Here is a 20154-nt window from a genome sequence, read left to right as displayed (position 1 = left end):
CCCTGCATTCATGCCATGGTAGAATGTATATGGTGCAGCATTAGGAAAATGCCACTTTCCCATTATCTGTCATGTTATCATACCCTGCAGAAAAGACTCCATGAACTACACACACACACACACACAGTTGAGAGAAAGGAACAATGGTTCTTACCGAGAAGAGTTCTTTTCCCCCGGGGATCACAGTCCATCCTACACAGTGAGTTGTATTTCAGGCATGCTCAGAGCAGACAGGAAGTAGTTTTCATTTTTGCTAGCTTGCGGAGCCAGAGGGCGCCAATAGCCAGTTCCTTGACGTTAATTGCGAAGAGATCACATCAGCACCAGCAAAACTAGCGAGTACAGAGGCTGAGATGCCAAATTTAGTAATGGATAGAAATATATAACTAGGAAAAGACAACTGAGCTCCACAGAGACAAGGAAAGGGGTTCCTGACAACTAGATATCCTGGCAGCTGTGAACGTCCGAGGTGATGTTGGTAGAAACCGGGAGATTAGACGACTCATAGGCGAGTGCTATGCATTTGCGGAGCCAGGAGGCGAGTACCAACTTAGAGACTTTGGATCCCTGAGAGGAAGGGTGGAAAGAAACGAACAGGGAGTCAGACTGGTGTAGTGGTTTGGTACACTTTAGATAGGTGCACAGGGCCCTGTGCACGTCGGGAGTGTGCCATGTTTTCTCTCTGGGGTGAGAGAGGGAGGGGCAGAAGGACAGGAGAACCACATCCTGAGTCCTATGGAAAGTGGAGTTAATTTGGGGAAGAAAAGTAGGGTCAACTCTAAGTATAACTGCATCCAATACAAAGGTGCACAGTTCCTTCCGCGATGACAGTCCCGCTAACTCTGCAGACAGAAGTGACGGCCACCAGGAAAAGAGTCTTGTAAGAGAGAAGGTTTAAGGGGGGCAATCAAACGGGGCTCTAGTTAGAGCATTGAGAACTTTGTTTAGGTTCCAGCAGGGGAAACTGTGTATTGGAGGATGAGCTATGTCTGATGCTCCTGGATATGTGAGGAAGGAGGTTCTTTGATCCAGGTACATAGATATGGAGGACTGATGCCAAGGGCAAGGCCTGGCATTTCAGAATGTTGGGGAGAAGTTTTAGGTCAATACCTAAGGAATGCCAAGACTTCTGGTACTCCCACCTTGAGTAGGTTAACATTCTTCCTTCTTGCCCAGTGCGAGAAGGCTGCCCAGGTCATTTGGTAAATTCTATTTGTCGACGGCCTACAGAATGCTGGATGGTGTCTTGGACAGCCATGGAATATCCTTTGCGTGCTAGTGACCCGTGTTCAATCTCCAGGCGCAGAGCTGGAGCCATCCAGGATCGGGATGGAGTAGCGGTTCTTGTAACAGGAGATCTGGACATAGAGGGAGGAAGAGTGGTGGATGAATGGCTAGGGACGTCAGTTCGGAAAACCATGGCCAACGTGTCCAGTGAGAAGCTATCAGGATGAGTTCTGCCCATTCTCTTCTGTATGACTCTGAGAATGATGGCTGTTGGTGGGAAGACATAAAGGAGCCCTGGAGGACAGCTGGCTGTGAGTGCATCTATTGCTTCTGCTCCTTGGGTCTGGAAACAGGAGAAGAAGCAGGGTAGATGGCAGTTGATTGGTGATGCAAAGAGGACATTTGGTGACTAAGCCAATCTGCCTGGACATTGGCCATTCCCTGGAGGTGTTCTGCCAATATGGAGGCTATATGGGTCTCCGCCCATCGGAATAGAAGGTCCGTTTCCCTCATGAGCAATCTGGACCTGGTGCCCCCCTGGTGGTTTAGATGTGACTTTGTGGTCACTTTGTCGGTTCATATTAGAACATGTTGACATGCTATGAGGGGCAGGAAGTGTATGAGAGCCAGGCAGGCAGCTTTCAGTTCCAGCCAGTTGATGTTGTGATACATTTCCTGTGGGACCAGCCCAGGGTGAACTGATTGGGCAGTGGGCTCCCCAGCCAGTCAGGCTGGCATGTCGTGATGACTATCCTTTGAGGTTCTGAAAAGAGGAAGCCCTTGGCGGTCACTTGGGAGAGCCATTGTTTGAAAGAATGAAGTCTTGAAGTGGGGTGGTGTAAAAGTTGATGGTGCACCCCTCTGATACTGTCTGTAATATCTATTGGTCTTGTGTGATCAGGTGCCAGGACAGAGAGAACAGGACAGGACAGTCGAGTCTGCCCCCGACTGGGGCCAAGTCATTGTTTTCTGGAGGATTGGCTGGACTTAGGAAATTGTTTGTTTTGAAGATGGGAGGTGGCTCTGTTTCGTTGTCTCCACTGTGGTCTGGCTGGTGGTTTGAATGAGGAGGTGCAGAAATCTCTGTTTTGTTGAGATGGGAGTTCCAAAAGAAGGCCTAGAGTAATGAAAGGAATGTGATGAAGAGAGAGTTTGTTTCTTTGTATCTCTGTGAGATGATGGTAAAGCCTTCTTTTTATCATGGGTTTTCACCAGGATGGAGTCCAGTCATTCACCAAAGAGCTTCTTACCCAGAAAAGGGGCAGAAGCCACAGCGAACCTGGATTTCGTGTCCACTGACCAGTATTTCAGCCAGAGACATCTTCTCACTGCAACTCCGGAGACCACTGCCCTTGATGCCTGTTGTATACTGTCAAGGCTGAAGTCAGCCATAAAGGTCACCATCTTCGCTATCTCATTGGTGCCCTGTCGGGATATGATGTTCTTGAGCAGGATCAACTACACCAGCTCTTTGGCCCATAATATGGAGGCACGAACAAAGATGGAATTGGCGGTGGCCACTCCAATGATGGTAGTCATTGCTTTATGTGCTTTTTAAAGCAAGCTGTCGCATTTTTCTTCTTCTGAGGTTTTAAGTTGTTCCTGGTCTTCTGGGTTGAGTACTGAGTTCGAGACCAGTTGCGCTACTGGAGCATCTATAGTTAGGAAGGCAAGGAGACTGAATTTCCTGTGATAAAAGACACATTTTCCTGGGACATGCTCCCATAGATCTAGAGGACCGGGTCTCATGATCAGTGAGACCCGGTTTGGGGCAGTGAGCGGGAAGAGCGGGCTAAGCCTGCTCTCCCCGCTCACAAGTGGGCAGAGAGCCCTGGGTGGCCGGATTGGCCACCCACACTATGGCCGGCTCCGTGACGGAGCCAGCGGGGGTGGGAGGAGCGGGGGCCGCGCCCCAGTATGCCCTGCGCAAGTGCGCAGGGCATACTGGGGAGACCCCCGGAGCCGGAAGGCGGCTTTTTGCCTCCCGGCCGGGGGTCTACTCATGAGTAGGTGCGGCACAAAGGCGCGCTGCAGCTACTCACGATCCTAAAAAGCAGGTTTGCTAGAGCACTCGCTCTGCAAACCTGCTTTTTAGCAGGGGTTCTCGAGCGGGTTACCCGCTCAAGAACCACCGGGCTCGGCTGCGAGCCCGGTGGTTCTTACAGTCAACAAAAATCGGGCTAGCCTCTGCTAGCCCGATTTTTGTTGATCGTGAGAATTGCCCCACTGTATACTGGGACTTGCCATTCTGCCATCATCACATCTTTAAACACTGGTGGAAAGGATAGGCTCGGCTTTGGGGCAGAAGGTACAGGAAACACTTCTTGGTCTAGGGAAGAAGGAAGAACATTTTAAAACCATGCCTTGTAAAGCATTTCATGCATCATTCTAAGAGAAAAATATTTCATAAGATATTTTTTCCCATTTTTCTTTCTCTGGCCCACGGGAGGCAGGAGAATGGAGAAAACTGTGTTGGTTCCTTTTTGCTGAATTTTTTCAGGTTTTTTCCGGGTGCTCACATCTCTAGCTCATTTTTAATTTTAAACACTAGTGCCATCGTTACACAAAAGGGTGTAAAACAAGGCTGCATTCTGGCACCGTTACTATTCAACTTCTATGTCAATACAATGGTGGGGCAAATTAGCAACAGACTTCCATCCCCCTAAACTTGCAGGAGCTCACATTTCCACCCTATTATATGCAGATGATGCAGCAATACTATCAAGGATCCCAACTGACCTTAAGCAAGCACTGAAGGCATCGGCCCAGTATTGCAAGGAAGATCTGTTGGAGCTTAGTTACCACAAAACCAAAATCATGGCCTTTGCCCAAAGGCCCAAAACCCGCTCCTGGTTTATAGATGGGCACAAGATAGAACAGGTCCCTTGCTTTAAATATCTGGGGATAGTCCTACATTCCGCTGGCTCTAGGAAGACACATGGGGAGTATGTAGCACTAAATTCACAAAGGAGCTCCTCTGCTATTCTTAAGTTCCTCCAAACAAGAGGTGGCCCACTATATACCCACAGCACTAAAACTGCATGAAGCCAAGCCAACAGTGCAGTTACTCTATGGTGCCCAGCTTGGCCCCTTCTCCAACTTTTCTACACTGGAACGCATGCAATCAGAGTTCCTAAGAGCAGTTCTTCAAGTACCAAGATCTGTATCTAACGTTATCCTGTGACTAGGGACAAGCCTAATGAAAGTGGAGACAAGGGTATGGATGGCCATACTGAACTACTGGCTAAAGTTCTCCCTTTCCCCCTCAGGCCTAGCCCCCTAACGCTTTGTGATGACTTCCAATCCAGCTGGAAACAGACAGCTATGAAAAAAATAAAGTCCCTGGGCCTATCCCCACTTCACTTAGTTAACTTGGGGTAAGACCCAGCCAAAGCACTCATCAAACAATGTATTATGGATACAGAGCACCAATTTGACATAGGCAAGGACCCTAACTTACCTGTAAGTGAAGGACTCAGGTATGTCAGCGCCCACTTGCCATACCTAACCCAATTGGTGCTTCCAAAGCACCAATTGGTCCCAAAGCATAGGAGGGCCCAAAGCATAGGAGGGCTGTTGCACTGGCGCACTGCCATGTGCTTCCCTCAGCCATGCTTGAAGGTCGCTATAGGAAGATCCCAGTCCCAGAAAGCAAGTGCTCCTGTGGCTCAGGGCAGGTAGAAACAGCAGGACACGTTTTTCTGCAGTGCCTGTTCTACAGGGACATCCGTGCCTCCCTCATCTTACCACTATTACATGGCTATCCTGGGCGAACGGACCAGTTTTACACCTCTTTGCTGCTCTCCGATAGCAACCCTGCTGCCACCTACAGTGTCGCCAGGTTCTGTGCAGCAGCGATTAATATCCGGCAGACGATGATCACGTGTGCCCAGAGAACACCTCTATGAACTGGAGGACAGCCATGGCTACTGCCTTAGTGTGGCAGCCCAACAACCTATAGACCGGCAACTTCCTGGCTACTATTTTACTGGCTTATATTTTTGTGTATATTATATGATATCCTTTTAACGCATATTAGCTCTTATTATTGGAGAGGAGAGCTGGTCTTGTGGTAGCAAGCATGACTTGTCCCCATAGCTAAGCAGGGTCTGCCCTGACTGCATCTGAATGGGAGACTTGATGTGTGAGCACTGCAAGATATTCCCCTCAGGGGATGAAGCCGCTCTGGGAAGAGCAGAAGGTTTCAAGTTCCTGGTTTCGCTTCTCCAAGATAGGGCTGAGAGAGATTCCTGCCTGCAACCTTGGAGAAGCCGCTGCCAGTCTGTGAAGACAATACTGAGCTAGATAGACCAATGGTCTGACTCAGTAAATGGCAGTTTCCTAAGTTCCTATTTTAAATGATCTGTCATGATTTTATATGTTTTAAATATTTTTAAGCTTTTTCTTACTTTATAAGCATGCAACATGATCTAGGGCAGTGTTTCTCAACCACCGGTCCCTGGACCGCTGCCGGTCCCCGAAGGGTTGAGTGCCGGTCCCTGACTGGGAGTCAAACCCCCCCCCCCCACAACTGAAATCAAGGCACTCACTTACTCAATTTTGCACATGGCACGGAAGAGGAAGAGTATCACGGAGGCGTGGGACCCTTCTTGTGCCTTGCCTCCACGTGCTGCTGAGATCTTCCTACAGCTATCTTATTCCCTATCTTTACAGCTTCAAACTGTATGCGATGCGGGGGCATGGAGGAAAAAGTATGGCAGTGGGCGCCACTTGAAGGGCTGCTGGTTCTTGCATGCTCATTGTTTGCAGCCAAAGGTTGGTTGATTGAAACCCAGCTGCCTGTTGTGGTCGAGGCGCCTTGAGAGGGAACGCTGTTTCCCTCTTGCATCAGTGGGGCTTGCTTGTATGTTGTTTTCATTGGCCCCATGTAGCTTTTGAATTTTTCTAATGGCCCAACATCCTCTCTCCATTGAGTAATCACAAGCACCTCCACTCCAGACATACTGGAGACAAATTTGTTCACCCAGGCTTTTAGATTCAGGGGTTCTCAACCTTGGGTACCCAGACATTGGTGGACTTCTACTCCCATAATCCCCAGCCATAATGGCCAAATGCCATTGTTGTTGGGGGTTATGGTAGTTTAACTGAGGGACCCAAGGTTAAGAACCCCTAATATTCCATGTTTGCAAAAGATTCCAAATTTAATTATTTTAATGCTTATATTATTTTCATTCTAAACTGCCCAGAGATGCAAGTTTTGGGCAGTATAGAAGTCTGATAGACAGACAGACAGACTTGAAACCCCTTTACTAACTGCTGGTCCGGGAAACTGCGCATGAAGAATGTAGCGGTCCTTGAAACTCTGCACGAAGAATTTAGCGGTCCTTGACTCCAAAAAGTTTGAGAAACACTGATCTAGGGTACTGCTATATGGTTTATTCCTATGCTTCTTATTGCAGCCGTAGTTAAATCAAAATGTAGCCCAGAGTATACTATGTCTCTTATTAGAGCCATCGCTAGATTTTTAGTGCCATCACATGCCAATTTTTTATATTTTAAATCATTTTATGTTAGTAATGTATTTTAGCATCTTTTATATTTCTTACTGTATATTTTAAATCATCTTATGATAGTCTTAGAGTGTAAAATCTATTGCTACTTAGGTTTTAAAATGTATTTTATGCTGGTCTGTGACCGTAATAAAGACTGATTGATTTAATTTTTAAAATTACTTCAGGAGGGCAGAGTGGGGGGCACTGAAGGGGCTCAGGCACAACCATTTCTCTGCCTGGTTTCTCTGATCCAAATATCCACCTCCTGCTATTGTTTCCCCATTATAAAATTCAAAATACATCACATATTTTTAACCGCTTTGGGATAAAAAACTATTAGGGGAAGGAATTGGAATAGAGAAACCACCTCTTTCATCGCTATCAATTGTGTCCTCTCAAACTGGAATGTAAAAAAAAGGGAAAGGGCCACAAGATTACAGTTGCGTGCATTTGCAGGCAACATGTAGTTTGGCCCCAATACAGTGTATGTTAATATCATCATGTGCTCTAGTTCTTATATGTGAAAAACATGTTGTACCTCTGATGAGTTTAGAAATATTGGTCATACTTCCAGCACCTTATTTTGATTTAAACTGTCTCCTAGACCATAACCTATTTCCCTATGCTGGGCTGTAGTTCTGAACAATAGCCTAACACTTCTCATAAAAAGCAATCCCAAACTGGTGTAGTCACAGAAGATTGGGGATATTACACCGAACATATGGCTCCAAGCCAATTCTGCACTGGACTAGAAAACCCTCCAAGGGCTCTGACATTCTAGGATTCTATATATTATGCAAAATAAGAATTCTGGACTGCAGCACCACATCAGACGGAGGAGATCATATTTCTGAATGTTCCCATATGTAATAAGATCCCTGCATCTAGTGACTGCTAGCACACCAGGGAGAAACGTTTAGCAGAATCTTCATTCCTGGTGTACTGGATCACTACATGCACATAACTTTTTCTATGGGAAAGCATTTAAAAATATGATCACAAATACAGAGTCTGTAGTTCAGAATTCTATCACCTTACCCAATCATCTCATTCTGGGATCTGTGACTATGAAAGTCAGTTTATACATGCATTAGAATTGTGCTCTAAAAAATTTCATGAAGTGTTCCATTTCTGGTTGCAGAGCAGAGAGTGCATTTTTGAATGATGTCCAGCAAAATAAAATAAAATAAACTTCCTACTTGTACAAAGCTAGCATGCAAAGGAGATCGATGCAGCTTAGCCTTCTCCAGCATGCTATATGCACAGTTAAGTTTTTGTTGCTGTTGTTTTGAGGTGGGGAGCATTCAGAAATTCAACCCTCCAGCAGCACTCTGAACTGGTACAGTCCAAAAAGGTTTTACCACTTGATTCTTCTGAACGTATAAAGTGGTTCTAAGACCCTGAGAAAGAGAGAGAAATTCCACCTAGGTATCTGAAAATACAAGAAAGAGAAAAATGGTGGACCCCTAACTGAATTGGTTCAAATGTCCACCATGAAATGTCAAAAGCCTTTATTGCATTTTTTAATTCAATACTATCAAACAATACAAAATACCAGTACATTAACAAGCCTACAATAACACATTTCATAAAGTGCTCTGTCAATAAAGTGATCCTGCAATGAATGATATTGGAATCCTGAGTGAAACACTCCAAATGTTGATTGCAAGTGTACATTCAGTGACAGCTCCAAAGTTCAAAACTCATTCTTAGGTTGATGCTGTTCCAAGACTTTACATGAATTCAACAGTTTACAATCTCCACAGCTGACAAATTTCACAGGAGGCCCGTACACTTACACTCATTACAGAAGGGGCTCATAATCATGAGTTTGTAAACATTACAAATGCTGTATAGCTGTGTGAACACACCTTTAAAAACAGGAAATCAATTCAACAATTGAACAGCCATCTCAGCTTAACACAACATGAAATTCACATTGTTTCGTGCTAATGTTTTATACATTGGTTTTCGGAGTTTCATGATATTTTGGGATAGACTTGTTATGTACCAACCCATTTAGATGTCTGCTCCTTTGGAAGACAGATTCTCCCTTTTTAAAGGAAACAACCTTACATCATGGTAAATTCATGGAACCACTCCTGGAAGCCAACACTCCAAAGCTCACAGCAGTCATGCAGCGCAGTCAAGCATAACAGACTTGACAAAACATAGCACAAATTGCTTGCTTCCACAGACTTCCCACCCCTTGAAGGTGGCACCCTGCTGAACGTGAAAGACAGTCACCTGTGGTTCCTTCAGCTCAAAGAAAGTCAGATGCAAAGCTCCAGATATACTACTATATTTATACAAGCAGAGTGCACATCCATGATGGCATGACATCACTTCCACAAGTAATCTGCATACATGCCGCAGGTGGGAACTGCTACCAAAACAGGCACTCGCTGAGACTCACACTGACAGCAGATAAGGTCTATCCAGCTTAGTTACTAAGGAGATGATAAAGCTACCAAAGAGTTGGTTCAGGTAGCCACTCCCTATGTCAACACCATGTAAATGGCTTCTCAGTTTCTAACAAGGCAGAGTAACAAGCAGTAAAAATCTGCAGATTTATCTTTTTAGTTTCAGCACTGAATTTCTCAATGTTCATACAAACATCAGCCTACATAAGAAATACAGTCATCCCTTGTCAATCACGGGTTTCCCAATCACAGATTTGAGTATCTGCAACTGGGAAATTTTCACCACCCTCACCCACCGCAACCTGAGTATATGCGGCTTGGCGCCTTTTTTAAAAAAATTGGGCGGCTTGGGAGGGGGGATTTCCAGAGTCAGGGTCATTCTGGGGTTCAGGGGGTCATTTGCAGGTGTCAAGGGGCAATTTGGGGGGGTTCAGTGTAATTTGGGGGGTTGAGGGTCAGGGGATCATTTTCAGGGGTCAGGGGGGATTTTTTTCTATTTTTTTCTTTATTTTTTAGTACTTTCCCAATCGCAATTCCCCTAACCCCATTTCCCATTCATTTCAATGCCTTGTCAACCACGAATTCACCAACCACAAGGGTTTCTAGGAACGAGCGAGGGACGACTGTAATATCAAATGCTGTTAGATGTTACAGCACTGAAACATGCTAGCCTACTTATTCTAAATTCAAATGCTGAAACTTGTGGCAATATAGTAAGAGCACATATAACATTACTCTGCTATACTTTTTCATGTTGCTGAATTTCCTTTAATGTATTGTTATTTACTGTTGAAACTCCAAGAGGTTCTTAACCTGAAAGTCCAATAAAAATACTGGCTGAACCAGACTAAGATAATGCTGGTGCTACATGAGAAACAGTGGGGCTCCTGATGGCTTTGACTAACTCAGCAAAAGCAATCGTACAGAAGGTGGGGAATTTCAACAACCTCCCTTCACCCGGAAACAATTTGTGTCCAGTGTTCTCTCTAATTTTTTTCAGCTGTTTGCACAATGAATTTTGTTCTGGGTGGCTTTATCAAGGCAGTGTGTGCGCACATATATTCAGAATGAATCCTGATTAAACCTGAGCGGGATCTAAAATTAACTGAGCGGACATCAAAAAACGTGTGAGCACATGCACATGTGCACACCTTAGAGGAAACACTGTGTGTCACACGAAAATACATCCCTGAAGATTGTACAGTCCTCAGGGACATATTTTTGTGTAACACAGCACACTTCCAGGGGAAGGGGAGGCCACTGAAATCCGCCCCCACCCCAAGCACCAGTGCTATGTAAGTCAGAAACGCATCAGAAGCACCAGCACTTCTTTAGTTTGGATGCTGGCCACTATACACACATACATACATTTGGATTCAATTCCACACAACTTTGTGCTTAGTGTTGAAAAATTCAAACCAATACATGACTATATTTTGACAAACCAAATGGAACTTTTCCATGCACAGCCAAAAATGAAATGTGAGTAATGATTTTAGTTTTTTAATGTTAAACTTGGTAACACCCATTATCTCAAGTATGGATGTTCTTCTGCACAAGTGATTCATGATGCTGCACCTTGCAGCCAATGCATTTGTCATGCACTGCAGACAACAGGAATGTGGGAACTAACACATGAATTAACTGACACATAAATGACTTAGAGCAGTCCCACACTTTAGACAGCAAATATGTTGGCTGCTCTGCAGAAAGTATGTAAATGCTATAATCCTAAAACTACCTACTAGACCTACGACAAGGTAAGACAAAAGTTGACACAACAGGTTATTCATGTTATTCACATGACTGAATTAGCCAAATCAATCAATCAATCAATCAATCAATCAATCAATCAATCCCCTTATTACAGTCACAGGCCAGCACAGTTTACAAATGGAAGCCCAACAAAAAACCTACATAACCTACAGGATTATGATACAGCAGTTAAGGACATAGCTAAACATAAAGATCAGTTTTGATTCTTAATGAAACTCCTTGTGAATTTTACTGGCTATGAAACAGAATTTAGCCATATTATAAGATATCAAGTCACCCTGGTCGAATCAGCCAAATCAGAAAAACCCCTGACCAAGCAAAACTGGAGATTTTATATCTGCATTTTGTCAACCATAGTATAGTGTTTTACCAACAGTACCAAAGGATTACTTCCACACAATGAGGCTATTCACACGATGGAGGAAAACCAGGCTAAGGGAGCCCAGCCCAGCCCAGTTTCACTCCATCGTGAGAACCACTGGGCTCACGGGTGAGCCCGGTGGTTCAACAGCGACTGGCCCACTAAAGTAGCCCTCGCTAACCACGTTTTTTTAATCATGATGCGGGGCTCCTTATCACCTCATGAGGAGACCCCTGACCGGGAGGCAACAACAAGCTTCCCAATATTGTGGGTCTCCCACAATGGGAGGAAGAGCTGGTCTTGTGGTAGCAAGCATGACTTGTCCCCATAGCTAAGCAGGGTCTGCCCTGGTTGCATATGAATGGGAGACTTGATGTGTGAGCACTGCAAGATATTCCCCTCAGGGTATGAAGCTGCTCTGGGAAGAGCAGAAGGTTTCAAGTTCCCTCCCTGGCTTCTCCAAGATAGGACAAGATTTTTTATAGGACAAGATTTTTTTATTGAACCAACAAACTACCAAAGCATACAGTACGTTTCCAAAGCACAATTATATACAAAGTGGTTGTTTGTACATGATATATCTACAAAGATTTACACACAAGGATTTGGAAACCCACAAGGTTATGAGGTATATTCAGGTAGTACTGTAACTTGGGGGTGGGGGATTACAAGGCACATCAGGTAATCCGGGGGGGGAGGGTTACGTCCAACGTCCATTTCCATAATTTGTCCCATTGCTGTTTAGAAGAGATACTCTTGTCTTTTTGCACATAACCATACAAACTTTTCCAGAAGAGATTTACTGTCTCATCTGTGTGAACCTCTTGGTCGCGTCTTCCCTCCCTATTCCTATGCACGAGCATTGCATAAATTACATAAAGGTTTACTAACCTGATTACGAGAAGGGGAACGTTCAAATTCCCTAGTATGAGGGCACCTGTTCCATCCCGTTTCCTTGAAGGTTTCCCACCCTGGCATCTCCAAGATAGGGCTGAGAGAGATTCCTGCCTGCAACCTTGGAGAAGCCACTGCCAGTCTGTGAAGACAATACTGAGCTAGATGGACCAATGGGCTGACTCAGTATATGGCAGTTTCCTATGTTCCCCAGAATGCCCTGCGTACTTGCGCAGGGCATCCTGGGACTTCCGGAGTCCGGGCAGCCCCCAATATCCACTGCCACTGCCAGCTCCGTGACGGAGCCGGTAACCGTGTGGGCGGCCGATCCAGACACCCAGAGCAGGCTAGCTGCTCGTGTATGGGAAGAGCAGGCTTGACCCGCTCTCCCTGCCAAACCCCATCCCGGTTCTACATACCAATCGTGTTTAAAGCTTCAATATGTTCCCCCAGCGCAAAGAAGGTCCACTGGAACAATGCTAGTTTATAAGGCTGTGCTGTTCCTATATCAGGGTTCTTACGTTCCATACTTTCCATCCCATGAGAAAGACAAGATAGGCCTCTATGTCCCCCCAAAAGGGTGTATTTCTCAAGCTGGCATCTTATTAAATGAAAACAACTCAACCCTCATGTAGTATGTAACAATGGCATGGGTTAAGTAGGCAGGTTCCAGGACAGCTTTTCACACAGCATTATATCAGACAGTCATGAAATGCAATGCAGCTGCATATTCAAATCATGCTTTTTGTTTTCTGTCTCTACAGCTATATAAATTTTGGAGGCACAGAATACTGCCTCTTTCAAATATTAAGATGTATTTAAAAGATGGCATGCCAACTGCGACACCAGAGCACCACAGTAGAAATATAGCAATACACTGAAAATGCAGAAACATCACCCTGGTACAAAGGTTTAGAACTGGTGCACCACTACAGCCACAATCCAACACAGATTAGGTGCAGTTTTATTAATGCCTGGCAGATGAATTATAACATACATTTTAATATATATACATGTTTTTCTATTTGGTAATTTATCAAGTAGAGTTGTCATTTTTGGCAGATGAAAAATATAGTACAAACTAATATTTATGAATGTTTTATATGTTTAATATTTTTTGAAATATAATGTTGAGATAAGATATTATGTATTTATAGGATAAGAGAGTGACTGACATTCAGACTAACCTTCCATGGACATGCCAGGTTTTTGCACTGCGGAAGAGGAAGGGGAGATTTTCAGTTATCCCTCCTTCCCTCTGTGGATGCTTGTGCCTCCTGAAACTATGTACCTAAGAGTTGAGTCATCCCCAAAGAGATTGTTTTGGGAGGCACAGGCACCTGCATTATATACCTAATACATTTTATATATAACCTATTAATAAACACTGATATAATTAATATAATTAAGTACTATAATTACTTTGCTACATTTAAGTTAATAAAGTGTTGTTGTTTTTAAAAGTATTTTAATTGGTTTTAAATTGTTTTAATCATTTTTAATTGTTTTTATATTGTTTTAACATTGTTTTGATTGTGGGTTTTATGTCTTTTTAAAAGTTATTGTACACCACCCAGAGCCTCTGGATGGGGCGGTTTATAAATGTAATAAATAAAATAAATAATACATTGTGTAATAATAAGTATGATTTTTTTAAAAGTTAGGTACACTTATGCTCACTTATTTCAATAAACCTAAATCCAACTAGTTTTATGCAAGGCTGTGGTTAATAACTTCAAAATCAATGTTCCAGTAGGTGCATAGGTTTAGGGGGTTCTGTAGGAATTATTCAGGAGCAAGTGTTTTCTTCCTGTTCTGCTTATGCATGCTTTATGTATACATTTCCCACTTTTCCTCCCACATGGAGGGCCATGTACATTTAATTCATATAATTCTTTAAAATTTGTTCTTAAATGGTGTTTTTTTTTTTTCCATTTTATTTTATTGCGTACTGGCTTTACCATACAAACTACCTAGAAATATGAATTTTGTTATAGAAATGTGAAAAATAAAATAATGTAAGATATTAGGATCTTCCAGCCTTTTCTGTTCTGCTGCTTTCTGGAGAGGGAGCATTCACTTTCTCTATGGGAGCCTAATAAATTAGTCCACTAAATTTTCTAGCCCACAATATTATTTTACTAGTCAACCTATCCACACATGCCTACTAGTCATTTGTGGCATAGCAGCAGCCTGTAATGAAAGAAGCATCAACTGTCTTCCAGTTTACAAATAGTTCCCTCCCTATTTATCTGGAGAGTGATTCTTATTTGCCATAGGCCACCATGGAAGTGGCTATTCACAAGCCTGCCCCCATGGTAAACAGCTTTGTCTTGGAACAGACAGACAGAAGTGTACAGATGAATTTATACATTCCTGGTCCTTTACTCACTTTTAACTCCTATGCCAGTGACAAAAATACAGGAGAAATCATATTATGAGTTTGTTCAACTGACTGTACATGTGATCACAGGTAAAACGTCTAAAAATATGTGCCACCTGGAAGAATTGTGAATGACAGTTTCAAGGTAAAGCTTAGTATAAATCAACAGTATGTTCATTTCTATGGTAAGTATACGGGCAGTCAATACTTCTGTCAGTCTGCAGAAAAACAGGTGATGGGGCAAAAAAGTTCCTGGTAAGTAACTCTACTACTCACATATATTTTTACCAATGGAAAGAGGACCAATTATCATAGCCAGAGTGGATTGAATGGCTGCATGCCAAGAAGTTTTGTGAAGGAGTTATGAGGTTGCTTCAGCTTGCAACTCAATCCACATTTATAATACCATCACTTAGTCCACTTTAGGCAACTTCACAGACAAGTTTCTGACTAGGAATGTGCTAAAGCTACATGATTTATTCAGTATATGCCATTTAACAACACTTGTAAATTGCTGCTTTCCTGGTTACCTATAGCAAGTAAGAATCAGTTTCAGGAATCAGGCAGCTCTTGTTTCTTCCTCTTTTTGGCACAAGTTACTCACATAGGTCAAGGCAAAAAGAGCTAGTAAAAATGTTCAGGGGCTTCTAATTTTTGTGGGCTTATTTGCAAATTTGCTGTACAGTTCGACCCAATCCAGCCCACATTCCCAGTGTATTGGTCATGTGAACTATTGATGAGAGAGAGAGAATGAGAGTGTTGTGTGTGCGCATTTATGGGACACAGAACATCACAACTTATGCTTAACTTGTAAGATACTCTGCCTCATCAGTAAGCACAGTTGCTCTGAGACTACAGCATATTGGGCGGTATAGAAATCAAATGAATGAATGAATGAATGAATGAATATTGGAAGTTTCTCAAAATGTAATGCTGTCTTCCTAAATTCCAAGAAGCTTCTCCCTCCCCTCTCCCAGTTTTGTGTATGCCTTGACTGGGCAACAATTCCGATTTATGCCCTGGTTTTAAACTCATTATGTGAAGTAAATTCCACTGAAATCAATGGAACTGCAAAATTAAATCTACGTAAGCCCTCTGGGCAACCATCATGTAACTTTCATCTGCTGTTCAAGCCAAGACTTAGGCTGAATAATGTTGAAATCAAGCCAAATTAAATGTATCAAAACAAGAAAATATATGAAAAGGAGAGAAATAGTTTTCTATTATTATTATTTTACTTCACTACACTGACAGCTACATATACAAGAGAAAGCTGGTAATCTGTAAATATGTTCCCCAACTCCAGTGCAGCTCAGGCCAAAACTAACTAAAAGCCACTCTCTTGAGATGACTATTCAACAAGTCACCCATGCAACAGCTAATATATCTGATCGCCATAATCTGGCCATAAATTATATGTAATTGCTTATTTGATATGTAATTGTAAAACCTTAAATCAACAATGCACCACCATATACTGGCTTCTTAATCAACAGGCCCTAAAGAATAATATCATCAAAGCAAGGAAGAACAAAATTAATGCAACACTAAGTAGGCTGCATCAGATCCTAGGCCAGAATAATGTCACTAAAAGATATCACAAGCAAAAGGCACAATTTAAAGACCATTTCTTCATCCAATTATGCCAAAATAGACAGTTTAGCAGTTTTAATCCAATTCTTCAGTCTGATCCTCCAGATTTGCTTCCACTTATGTCGAATCCAAGGTTTGCTTCCACTTACATCGGATCTCAGATTCTTGCAGACACCTGCCCTTGCTCACTACTTCAGGTCACTGACAGCACTTGCTGTTAATGTCTCACACCCAACTCTGCCCACCAACAGTACTGACCGTGGTACTGTTTAAATAGCAAAATCATCATCCCTCAAGTAAGGTCTTTGCCTCCCTAAGAACAAATTGTTCTAGCATTGCCCCTGCATTAATGGACAATAGACACATAAAATCAATCCCCTGATTTGGGGTTTTTTCCTCTTTTCCTCCCTGCATTGATTACATACATCCCTGATAAACAATTTTTTTCTTTATCTTTTATAAAGGATAATGTTACCTAATATTATCCTTTTATAAAGGATGATGTTACCTAGTTAGCTTACAACTTGCTCGATAAACGAATTTACAGTCAATTTTGGACACTGCCCTGTTGATTAACATCCAACATACCATGGAAGACCATTACAAATTATGGGATTCTTCACCACAAGGCCAAGGCTAAGAGCTGGAGGAGGAAGAAAGCTAGTCTTGTGGTAGCAAGCATGAATTGTCCTCCATGCTAAGCAGGGGCCATCCTGGTTTGAATCTGAATGGGAGATTATATTTGTGAACACTGTAAGACATTCCCCTTAGTAGATGGGGCAGATCTGGGAAAGCACCTGCATGCTTGCATGCAGAAGGTTCCAAGTTCCCTCCCTGACATTTTCAAGATAGGACTGAGAGAGATTCCTGCCTGCAACCTTGGAGAAGCCACTGCCAGTCTGGGTAGACAATACTGAGCTAGAAAGACCAATGGTCTGACTTGGTATAAGGCAGCTTCCTATGTTCCTATGCCCTCTGCCACTTCATCACAGTAGCCAGAATTCTGAGGCCCCAGATTTCCGTGTTAAGACCACAGTTCTAAGGGCCTCCCATTACATTTGCAGGTGCTCACCAACAAACCACACATTTGCAGACACACAAAGCAAACAAGTACACCCATCAGGGAGCCAGGACTGTGTGACTTGGGGGGGGGGGGGGAGAGAAGAGAGATCTAGCATGCCCTGCATAATGTTATATTGTCCACAGACGCCAGGTACTGGTGGCCCCCATACCTTTTGTCTATGGATACACCGCTAGATTCTAGGGTAGACAACCCATATCCCCAAAGTTCAAAGGTGCACAACTCCTACATGCTTGGGCCTAGGCCCAATGACCCCCAACCCCCTATATCCAACACTCTTTCTAGTGCATACCCTAGCAACCCCAGCACCTGGCATTTAGAGGTCCAAACCCTTACATTTTAAGGCACCCCCCCTTCCTCTAGCCATAAGCCTTCAGGTGCTTCTTCTCAACTGTCGCAGGCCAGAGGCAGTTTCCTTATCAACCAAGAAGCTCAGAGGAGTCCCCTTCCCCAAAAAACCATACCGTGCCGAGATCCTCAGAGCGATCCTCCCTTCCCAACTAGTCCCACATCCGCCTCCCTACCTCACATTCCTTACCTGGCCTGCGCTTCGTCCAAGCTCTGATCGGTGATGGCCATGATCTGCTGCAAGATGTCACCCGTGTCCTGAAGTCCGGGGGCTGCCTGGGGCTGGGGCGGGCCCGGCGGCGCTTGGAGTCGGTGGGGTGACGGGTCTCCGGCGGCCCCGGGAGGAGGCTGGAGCCCTGCGAGCAGCCGGGATGCCTCCTCCATGGTGGAGGTTGGGGGAGGGGAGGAATGGGGGAGGGGAGGAGGATGGTGGGGAGAGGGAGCCGCCTCAAGCGCTGCGGGGGGGGGGAGTCCCGGAGCGGCTCGAGCCCCTCTTCTCTTTCTCTCTCTCTCTCTCTCTCACTCACACAGACACACACACAAACACAGACACGCACACACAGCAGGGCCCAGCGGCCCCTCACTCATGCACGCCCCGCCCCCTGCCCCCGTCGCGCGACGGGGCTCCGCCTCCTGAGCCGTCGCCAGGCGCTGCTGCCTGCGAGGCAGCGGCCCTCCTCCCTGAAGCTCCCCGCCCCCTTCTGTGACAAAGCCCGTCTCTCAGCGGCTTCGTCACAATCACTGCCTCCGGGCGCAGAGGGGGCGGGGGTGGAGCTAGTCCGAGTCCGCCTGAATGACGGGCTGAATAACCTCCCCCCGGCTTTCTCTCTCTCCCCGCCGCTCAAGCCCCGCCCCCCGCGTCTCGCGCCACCCCCTCCGCCTCCCGGGCTGCGTGTGTGTCCCGCCTCGAACTAACTGGGCCGTCTCGCTCCCCTGCGCTCGCCCCGCCTTTTCAGTTCAAAGCCGTCTCTTTTCACACGGCCCAACAAACGCGCCAAGTCCCCGGTCATGAGGGGCCAAAAGTTTTGCCGTATCTCCAGCGCCTCATCCCGCTCCAGTCATGGCTGAGAGGTCTTCTTCCAGGGCGTCTCTCGTGCCCGCTCGACTCGCAGCACCGCCCACCGCACGCCCAGGTCGCCTCAGCCCGGAGAGGGGACTCAGCGGTTCCACCGTAGCGCTCCTTCCGCTGGACTTCCATCCCCCGAGCTGTCACCTGCCAATCTTACACGGCTTCAGCTCCAACTCGGAAAGGCTGGCCTCCCACAAATCACGCCGCGCTTTCTTGTCTCACGCCGATTTCTTGTAATAAACTATCACCTCCTCGCACAGCTTATATGATTCTCGGAGCCCAAGTTATTATTATTTCGCGTTCAAAACTTAGGAACATAAGAAGCTGCCTTCTACCGAGTCAGACCCCTGGTCCATCTAGCTCAGTATTGTCTACACGGACTGGCAGCAGCTTCTCTCCGAGGTTCCGCCCCAGGACTCCTGCCTTGGAGATGCCAAGTGGGGAGCTTGGAACCTGCATGCAGATGCGGTTCCTTCCCAGAGCGACCCCATCCCCCAAGAGGAACATCTTACAGCGCTCTCACACATGTAGTCTTCCATTCAAATGCAAACCAGGGCAGACCCAGCTTAGCAAAGGGGACAATTCATGCTTGCTACCACAAGACGACTTACTCTTCATAATCGCATCCTTTTACTGGGGCTTCAAATGTTCAAATGACTTCAAATGCTGCCAATGGAAATCCGTCCTAATCTTGTAGGCAGGATCCTAAAAACACTATCTCTTAATTTGTTTCTTCTGTGTATGTCATTATATTTCTGTGTTGCTTTCTAACACCAAACAACTCAAGACAGCGCTCATGGGGCTTTGAGGGACTCATCCATCCAGGCATTGACCAGACCTAGGCCTGCTTAGCTAAACAGCAAGGCAGCTATATCGTGTGCCCATACCTTTTTGGTTTGTGTATGTTACATACCACCTTGCTCTCAATACAAGCCAAGTCTGTTTGCAGTTTAAAATGCTGACTGACAGTGTAAGAGGCACAGTACAAAATGAAAAAGAGAGAGGAAAGCAGAGAAAACGGAAGAGGAAAAATAATCAAATCCAGATGTTTTTAAGCTTTTTAAAAACAAAACTCTAATGTCTTGAATAAATATTGTATTAAAGGCCTTAAACAAAAAGTCTTGAATAACCACATTTTAAACTCATGAATACAATGCTGCTGCAATCCCATGTTTCTAAAATACAGCACACCCCTCCCCTGCCCGACAGTAACGTAACTGCATTTGAAAGTTATAGAGAGTCCACTCTGGAAAAGTGTACAAACTTTGCTGGTGTCTACCTGGAGCCTTTCCAGACAGAGCTTTTAGCTCTCAGTGTATCAGATGAGCGAAGCCACTTAGAATAAGAATCGCGGCATTAGGGAATCAGCTCCTCTCCTCTTTCTTCTGAGTTTTCTTTTGTGTATGTTTGCTCTGTCTTTTACAGTAGGTTTTTTTTAGACATTAGACAAAAAGCAACTCAGTTTAATGCCACAAGCGTCTGGCAG

The 20154-nt window shown here is 44.7% G+C and overlaps 1 protein-coding gene across 2 annotated transcripts in view; it reads right to left on the bottom strand.

Moving 5' to 3' along the window:
- The window catches only part of PBX4 (PBX homeobox 4), a 41212-nt gene extending 22799 nt beyond the window's left edge, over nucleotides 1-18413 (bottom strand). The window contains exon 1 of one of the 2 annotated variants that reach the window (XM_053297517.1): nucleotides 17790-18413. In XM_053297517.1, the coding sequence (XP_053153492.1) occupies nucleotides 17790-17983 (194 nt within the window). In that variant the 5' untranslated portion in view covers nucleotides 17984-18413. The remainder of the gene's footprint in view (nucleotides 1-17789) is intronic. The other variant, XM_053297516.1, reaches the window with a different exon arrangement.
- Nucleotides 18414-20154: the final 1741 nt, after the last annotated feature.

Source organism: Hemicordylus capensis, chromosome 2 (genome assembly GCF_027244095.1).
Source record: "Hemicordylus capensis ecotype Gifberg chromosome 2, rHemCap1.1.pri, whole genome shotgun sequence".
NCBI lineage: Eukaryota > Metazoa > Chordata > Lepidosauria > Squamata > Cordylidae > Hemicordylus > Hemicordylus capensis.
Note: the sequence above shows the minus strand (reverse complement) of the source record. Positions and strands in the feature narration are given on the sequence as shown.